This window comes from Triticum dicoccoides, chromosome 4A, assembly GCF_002162155.2.
Source record: "Triticum dicoccoides isolate Atlit2015 ecotype Zavitan chromosome 4A, WEW_v2.0, whole genome shotgun sequence".
Taxonomy (NCBI): Eukaryota; Viridiplantae; Streptophyta; class Magnoliopsida; order Poales; family Poaceae; genus Triticum; species Triticum dicoccoides.
In genome coordinates, this window is record NC_041386.1 from 321,837,713 (window position 1) to 321,846,159 (window position 8,447).

The following is an 8,447-nucleotide window of genomic DNA, read 5'->3' on the forward strand; positions in this document are numbered from 1 at the left end:
ATTGGGTACGCAACAGACATGGTTCGGTCAAACTACCCGTGTGGCACACCCATGCCCTGCAGTCCCTCACATCAGCACAGTAGATTGGGCTCCACGAGGCTTGCATCCCAGTCTCGAAAATATCTACTGCCTCGTAATCTCAAAAATATCTACCGCCTGGAAGGTTTTAATGTTTGATAGCACACGATTAGTATGTGCGGACCGTGTGCGATGTCTGTTACTCCCGCTCTGCATCAGTCCCTTGATTTAAATTTTCAATAGCCCTGGCATTTTTCTCCCGCCTCTGCATCCCTCTTAATCTCAAAATATCTGCTCACTCTTGATCCAAATTTTCAGTAGCCCCGCCTTGTCACTCCCGCCTAGTAAAATTTTCAGTTGCCGCGGTATTTCCTCAAACACCACCTTGTCCCCCCTCCACACACACACCACACATTCCCCAAAACCTCCGCTCACACAGACACACAACACCCCCGAAACCATTGGTAGGTCACCGCCATCGCCACCGCCTCCATCCTCAACCTCTGCATGTGTGCCGGGGAGCTCGAGGAGTCAATGGCCAAAAAGAGGTTTATCACGGCCTCTTCGCCCAACGCCGACAAGGTGGCCGTCGAGGTGTACCCATCGTCCTCCGCGGGCTCTTTATCGATCCGTCGTCCTCGGTCCCCCGATCAGCCCGCCGCTGCGCCCCTACGCCTGTTCGAGGATTTCCCCGTCCTCCCTCGGACTCGGCAGCCGACGAGGTCCTACCTCAAGGTTCGGCAGCGACGGTGGGGAACACGGGTCGCCGAGATTACAGAACAGATCGGGAGACCCACACCCGCCGATGGCTTGGTAGCTTCCACATGGTCGACCTCGCGGCCATGGAGTACGACCGCTGGCAGGTCCGCTACCTCGGCGCAGCGGCTAGGCTCAATTTCCCCTTTGGCACACGTCCGGTCGACCTCATTCGGTCGGAGCCAGGAGTGGTGAGCTCGGCTATGGCGCGGGAGGACCGCGAGGTGTGGGAGCGCCTCGAGGCCGAGGCCGCCGACGACGCGTACATGCAAGAGCTCCGCCGGCAGCACCAGGAGCTCATGGAGGTGGAGCGGGCGATCTTTGCCAGCGCGAAGGGTGGCGAGGTTATCGTGTTCTCCTCCGATGATGAGGTAGAAGGCTGCGAGGACGGCGACACGGAGGGCATCGAGGTGGGCGGCGAGGACAAGGAGATCGACATCAACGAGTGGAGGAGTGTCTTTCCCAACGACCCCGAAGATGGCACCGGCCCGAACCCGACTCGCGGCACACCGTACCTGGCGAGGAAGGATTGGCTCGACCTCCACTTCGAGCGAAAGTGGTTTAGCTTAGTTTAGATTTATTTTTATGTTCGGTTATGCAAAACTATCTATGTTTATGTTTGAATGCATGCTACTTTAGGTTGAACCTACTTTGAACTTGATCAAATTGAAGTTTACAACGTTAAGTTTAGGGGATCGACTAGAAACGGCCAAAAATTGCTGGAGTATACATATATCCACTAAGGGTTTTAGTCCTTTAACTTTTAAAGGATCGGCTAGAGATGGCCTTATGCCTTATTTATTTCAGTTCTTCATAATGTGATGCTCTATATGTGCAACTATTTGCCGTGCAGTTCAATTGCATCAATAACAGTTTCAACAATACCACTATGAATTACGATATTTGGTTGTTGTTAAGGATATTGCAATTAACATGCCTTTTCATTTTTTAATAATAACTAGTGTACTTTAGACCTGCACAATACCAGTTTGAATGACTATTAGCTTGTTTTTAAATGTTACTAGTTGACCCGTTGCGCCAAACAACGCAGAGACCTGCTGAAGACATGTTGTCTATGAAAATAGTTTCATGCTGTAAGAACCTTCAACTAAAGCCATGTTCGCGACGAAAATAGTTTCCTTTACTAAGGACAGGCCATGTATATACAGTCGGTTTAGTTGTGGTCTGCTAAATCCATATGCGCCTTGAAAAAAAACAAGGTTTAATTTGCAGAGCCTCACTTGTTTCAAGTATGAATAAGAACTACAAACTCTTTGTGCGATTCAAACACATTTCCAGAGTTTTTATTTCTTAGTACATGTTGTCTAAAGTAACATTTGCCCAGAGAGAAAGAGAAGCATACCCCTCTCTCATTATGATTATTATTAAAAGGTATTAAATTCAAAATAAACAATTTCATTTACTTGAAGCACTTGAAGAAACAGAACTTAGACATACTTTTACGCAATGCTCATTTAACCTGTGAAGGACTAGCAATGGTCATTTAACCTGTGAATGACAAAAATATCCCACCGTCTTTGAATGATGAACTAAACTAAATAAGAAATATATGCAGTAAATTCATTCAAAGTAGAAAAGGGATCTTACATCAAATAAGGCATTGCAACAAGCATGGTGTTATCTTAGTAAAAGAAATTACATCATTAAAAGAGAAAAGGGAAGAAAACCAAACATGAGATTGAGATTCATACATCTACGAGGAGGTCGTAGACATCACTAAAAATATTCCACCGTCTCTAAATGATGAACTAAACTAAATAAGAAATATATGCAGTAAATTCATTCAAAGTAGAAAAGGGATCTTACATCAAATAAGGCATTGCAACAAGCATGATGTTATCTTAGTAAAAGAAATTACATCATTAGAAGAGAAAAGGGAAGAAAACCAAACATGAGATTGAGATTCATACATCTACGAGTGATCATTTTGTGGCCTAGGGAGCAAGGATCCATGATTTTTATATGCCTTGTCCGGCTGCTGGTTTTTATATGCCTTGTCCGGCTGCTGGAGTAGGTGACATGGAAACGTCGTCTCTACCATCTCGATGGCTCGAGCCGGATGTTCATCTCGGCCCTCCCCAGCTTCCATCAATGGATTTTTATAGTCAAGGTTAAAGACTGAGAGGCCCTATGCATGTTCAAATATGCAAATAGCATATACAATACAAATCAAAAAAAAGAGAAAAGAAGACCACAAACATTACAAAAACACAATTTTGACAAATTATCTCTATTGTAAAATTGAGGGAGTAACTCATTATTCAAGAGAACTGGCCATTGACAATTCAGTTACAATTATCAAAGAGAACTGTAAATTGCTAACTTAATTACATCATTCTTCACATAAGCTTCTCACTGACAAAATATCTTGAATGAAAGGTCACATTTCAAGCCATTACACTTATAAAACCCAACCCTGTTGTCATTTAAATTGCAAATTAATCATCAATAATGCACAATAACTTATGACCCACAAACGATTTGGAGCCCAAGAAGGAGAAAATATCAATGCAAATAAATACACACGTAGTAAGATGCATTGCAATAGTCGTATTACTTGAATTTGTAAGCTGGCCAGCAAAATGAGATCAATCATGCATAGTACACAAAAGAGACAAAGCTTTAACCATAATTGGCGCTTAACCTTCTTGCTCCTGCTAATGATTTTGGCCATGAAGGCATCAGAGTAAGGGGAGGAAGAACGGGACGGCGCCTGCCGGAAGTTGCCGATGGGTGTTGACGGCCTGGCCAAGCCATCTCCCTCCATGATAGGTGGCAGTTGGCAGAGAGGTGTAAATATGACGAGATGTGAAAATAAGCTCGAGGAAATTAATATGGACCAGCAAACTGACAAAAGCAGAATATAACATAATTATATTCTGGATTAAACTAATAGCACAACAATTTACAGGGTTAGAATGCAGTGCACATATATCTTAGTGGCGCAAAAACTATTTAGCCAACTTCACTAACAATTTAGAAATTGGCTTCAGTGTACTAAAATAGTTATTTTGGATATAAGCAATCAACCACGAATTTAACATCAGAGATATCTGACCATTTTAAGTAACGAAAAAAGAGCCCAATAGCAAGATAGCACAACATGGAGCTGCATTGACCAGCCCCTTTTAAAGAAAGGCTTTAGGATCAGAAGTTGTGTAGTTGATCAACTTGGAAATATAAAAGCATTTCCTTCAAATCAGTACAACACCTCCGACAAATGTGATGTGATAAGAAAGCAATGAAAATATACACTGCTCCACACTTAGTTTTGTATGTAAAAAGAAAGCCATGGCAGATGATTTTTTTGGATCACAGAAACCCAGCCTGAATACATCTGAATGATATAATCAATTTTCGAAATGTTTGGCAGGCACAAAAAAAAAACACGAGTAAAAATAATAATATATGATTGGTATCTGTATTTGATCCACCTGGGTACATGCACATCCTAAAAGCAACAAACAAGCTGCCATGCAACCTGATGTGCAGCTTATCACATGGTACACAGAACTTCACAAATTATCAGGACATCAATCAAGTATTAAAATGCATGAGCAAGCAGGTAAACTTACCCCAGAACTTGTTTCCCAAAGTACTTACAACACGCTGACAACAATATAAAGCCGGTGACCTGTACTGATCTGCAGGACTACATCATTGTAATATACCAGACTTGTTTCCCAAAGTACTTACAACACGCTGACAACAATATCATCAGTGTATAAGTAAATGATGAAGCTGGACAACATAGAAGCGCCAATAGAGTCAATCGGTGTTGTCAACCCATTCTTATAGTTGGGTGTTCAATCCAGACAAACAACCAACTCTTTAGGTACGCTATTCTCACAAAAATTCTTCTGGGAGAGACAACTGTTGGCATATACCAGACTAATTTACAACCATATCATCATCAGTATTTAAGTAAAGGATGAATCTACACGACAAAGAAGGACCTCATAGTGCCAATCAGAAGTACCATCAAATAATCAAAAGAAAGGCCATATTTATAATCAATCGGTAGAAATGCGATCATGCTTATCGAGCAATGGGAACAAGAAAAGGGACATTTTTCTTCAATAAGTAATTGCTATGGTGCACCGGCAACACAGATACAGCGATACGGAAATGGGGACAAAGGATACAGCAATTTTTAGAAACAGCAATACGGCAAATATATATAAATAATTAATAAAATGCCATATAAAGAAGATAACAAAATCAATGCATGAGATGAAATGAGATCGTTGCCTCGATGGCTCTTTCAAACCCTCAATGAACGACTGACCATTAATTTCCTCAATCCTCAGAACTGCATAATTAATTTACCATTGCAAGTATAGCATATGCTAGCTCATTTTATTTGCAAAAAGTAATTTAAGTTGTTGCAGAGAAATACTCAAAACAATATCTCAACTAAAAATATATTTAGTCCTTAGTTTGACATGCACAATAAGAAGTACGTAATTCAAGAATTCATTATGCCAAGTTTTAGCATCCCGATTTTCCAATTAGCGAGTCACTAAAAAAATCAAATAACTAAAAAGGAGATGCACATAATTCAAGAGAGATGTGTACTGTTTTATTAGCCAAATGAACATGTTCCAACGAAGCAAGCACTGCAAAGAAGCACTCAACCTGATCAACTAACCATCACATACAAAAAATGTAAAAGGAAGATATCTAAAGGACAACGGGTTGAAAAACACAGCTTAGCTTACAAAAAGCACAACTTATAAAGCATGTTCCCCTGGATTACCATGTAGGGTTTATTCCCCTGCACGAATTACCCTTCCTCTTGGCAAAGCCTCCGCTGGTAATATAGAACTTGCAAGCAGATCGTTTTTATCGCCGATTGTCTCTGGCCCATGCATTGCTACAATGTGCGATGAACCAATGAAATACATATAATACCCAAGTGCCAAGATTCAGAGATACACATTGGCTACTCCAAAGGGTGTCGGGTTTGTGAATTAAATTAAATGTAGATCAATGGAAGCGTAAACTTGATGAAGAAAAAGAAATTATTAACTTGTCTATCTAAACCATACTATCATTGGCATTCAGATGTATATGCAGCATTGCCAGACCATCAGCGAGCCTGTCACACAACAATGGATCAAACAACACTGTGAGTAAACTATATATTTTCTTAGCTTCGCATGTGTACCAACCACATCATTTAAAAATGTTTATTATTTAGATTTGTAACCTATCCAGCAAAATCATCAATCGTGCATTCAAGATATGTAGGTAAATAAAAGAATGGGAAATTTTCACCACAAATCTCATCTAGCCATCACAAATCTTAACATCAGAATAGAAGAACAAAGGGAAGAAAATTCACCTTCATCTTCTTCAACTCTTTAGTTAAATCCTTCTTCTTCCCTTCATCCTCAGATCTGCACACGTAATGTTTAAAAACTAATATATTAGTAAGTTTAAACATTAGCGATGGGAGGGGAGGAAGTAAGAGAAAAAATGAGAGGAGAGCACCTTGGCAAGACTCTTGAGGAATTGCTCAGCAAAAAATTGAAGCTGGCAACCATGACCTCAGCCTTCAACTCCTTGCGGAGAGCCTGCAGCCAACACAATCATTCATGACACAAAGAGGGGAAACAGACACCTCAACAAGATTATTGAGGAAGTGCTCAACCAAAATTTGAAGCTGGCAACCCACGACCTCGATCCTCCACTCCTCGCGGCGCCCCTGCAGCCAACCAATCATCATGAGACAAAGAGTGAAACGAGTCATTGTCGCTGCTGTTATCGCAGTCTTTCTGTGCTTGGTGGTAGTAGCGGGGAGGTGGAAGATGTATCAAATATGTTCAGCAGTCTGAAAGTCATGAGTGTAATCCTGAAATAAGAATTCAGCCTTTCATTCTTTATTCTAAACTACATGTTTCCTAATTTTATAGTTTAGAACCAACCTAAACAGAAAATACACCTATCTTAGGCCTAGCATAAGAAACAGGAAATAAAAAGAATTCAAGACACATAATTGTATCTAAACTTTACAGGTAGAAGTTTGTACTGACTAACATTCAGATTCAACAACTCAATTATCTTTTGTCCCGAGAGCCCTTCAAACTGAACCAAAACCAGTGAGCCTGCAAATCAATCAATAACAAAAGAGACTGTTTGTTAGCAAATCCGGTAATGCACAACAACAAATGCTGCTAATTCTGAAATTCATAAACATTGTGAGATTTTTTTTACACATAAGCTCAACAGAGGCATTTCCACTGGGTGACGCATCCTTTTGGGGTAGCAGGCAGGCAGGCAGCTCCCGTATTCCTCCTCTGCACGGGAAAAAATGAGCTAAATGGGGAGAATGGAAGGGACAATTCCGAGCTCATTCCAGCATGGTTCAGTGTCCATGTCCACCCAGGAGAAGAAGCAGGAGGATGAGAGCTAGAGGAGGAGCAGATGAATGCTTACATGGTGAGGCAAAACTGGGCGGGAAGGGCCAAAGGGGGTACGATGGTGCTGCACTTCAAAGAGGAGGCGGGTGAAGGGTCGATGGTGCCATGGACATGGCATGGTGGCCGCGCCTTCCTTACTGAAATCCGAGAGTTGGCTTTCTCTACCGGGAAGGACTTATTGGAGGACGGTGTTGGGCGCGCCCGTTCCTCACCTCAGGCAGCTCATGGCGTCCAACCGCGACCGCTGCTCCTATGCTCCATCAGAGGACAGTCCGCTATGTGCGGGCGCCAGGGAGCACGGCACCGGCCAGATCTTGACGGGCCCTTACCATTCCTACTCGAGCTGCTGGTCGCCGCCGCGAGGGTGAGGTGAGCTCGGGTTGAGAAGGACCACCATCGGCCTCACGCCCTCACCTAACCTGCGTCCGATCTGGAACCTGGCGCCGCCACGTCCGGCGAGCGAACGGCTCCGCCCATCGACCTCTCCTCCACCCCGTGAGGCGTCCGCTGCCCTGTCTTCGGCATCGCTGCTCCACCCCACACCGTTGGCCTCTTGGCCCTCCCCTGCTCTCTCCCATCCGACGCCGTGCCTCCTCTCCTCTTCCTCTCTTTCTCCCTCCTCTCTCTCCCTCTCATCTTCTCTCTCCTACAAATCTAACTGAGCGCCGCCGCTGTCGCCCTTTGCCTGCAGGTCGGCGCCGTGGTGGGGATCCGGGAAGGAGGAGGGGGCGGAAGGGAGGAATGGAGCGGCGGCTGTGAGAAGGTGAGGTGTGGAGGCTAGGGTTGGTGCGGGTGTGGGCTCTGGCTTGCGACGAGTATTGGGAGCGGAGCACGCGGGGGGGATTGGGCGAAAGCCTTTTTCATGCGAGATCGATCAACCCAGCCAATAGACATGGGGCGCGAGCCCACCAGTCAGACAGCCAGAACAACTACAAGGTGAAATCAGGTTTGACGGCAGGTAAAGATCCTGCGGCTCAGACACTCTAGATGACCAGATCCAACGGTCAAAGAAGCTGCAATCGGGGGAGCCTTGTGGAGGTGAGTTGGCTAGCTTCATTATAGTTTTAAATGCCTGATGCAGTTAACACACCTTTCCACTTCTTATTTTGCTTAACTAGCATGCTTAAACTTGTACACTGAAGCTATCATTTGTAGATTATGTTGTATCATGGATATATTTGGTTGATATTTAGCCTGTTGTGCTTAACATGCTTTTATATGTACTCA

At 43.5% G+C, this 8,447-nt stretch overlaps 1 protein-coding gene across 3 annotated transcripts; it reads right to left on the reverse strand.

The window, feature by feature from the left end:
• Nucleotides 1–2,552: 2,552 nt before the first annotated feature.
• LOC119285853 lies at nucleotides 2,553–8,073 on the reverse strand. 3 transcript variants are annotated; one of them, XM_037565186.1, is made up of 7 exons: nucleotides 7,237–8,073; nucleotides 7,015–7,097; nucleotides 6,838–6,905; nucleotides 6,452–6,505; nucleotides 6,292–6,374; nucleotides 6,143–6,197; nucleotides 2,553–5,671 (listed from the first exon to the last, which is right to left on the reverse strand). In XM_037565186.1, the coding sequence occupies exons 2-7, from the start codon at nucleotides 7,016–7,018 to the stop codon at nucleotides 5,582–5,584; spliced, it is 354 nt and encodes a 117-aa protein (XP_037421083.1). In that variant the 5' UTR covers nucleotides 7,019–7,097; nucleotides 7,237–8,073; the 3' UTR covers nucleotides 2,553–5,581. The 3 variants fall into 3 exon arrangements, 2 of the variants coding, with proteins under 2 accessions (XP_037421083.1, XP_037421084.1); XM_037565187.1 differs by having other exon boundaries at nucleotides 2,553–5,896; XR_005139924.1 differs by having other exon boundaries at nucleotides 2,553–5,414; nucleotides 5,555–6,197; nucleotides 6,292–6,505.
• Between the last annotated feature and the right edge of the window lie 374 nt (nucleotides 8,074–8,447).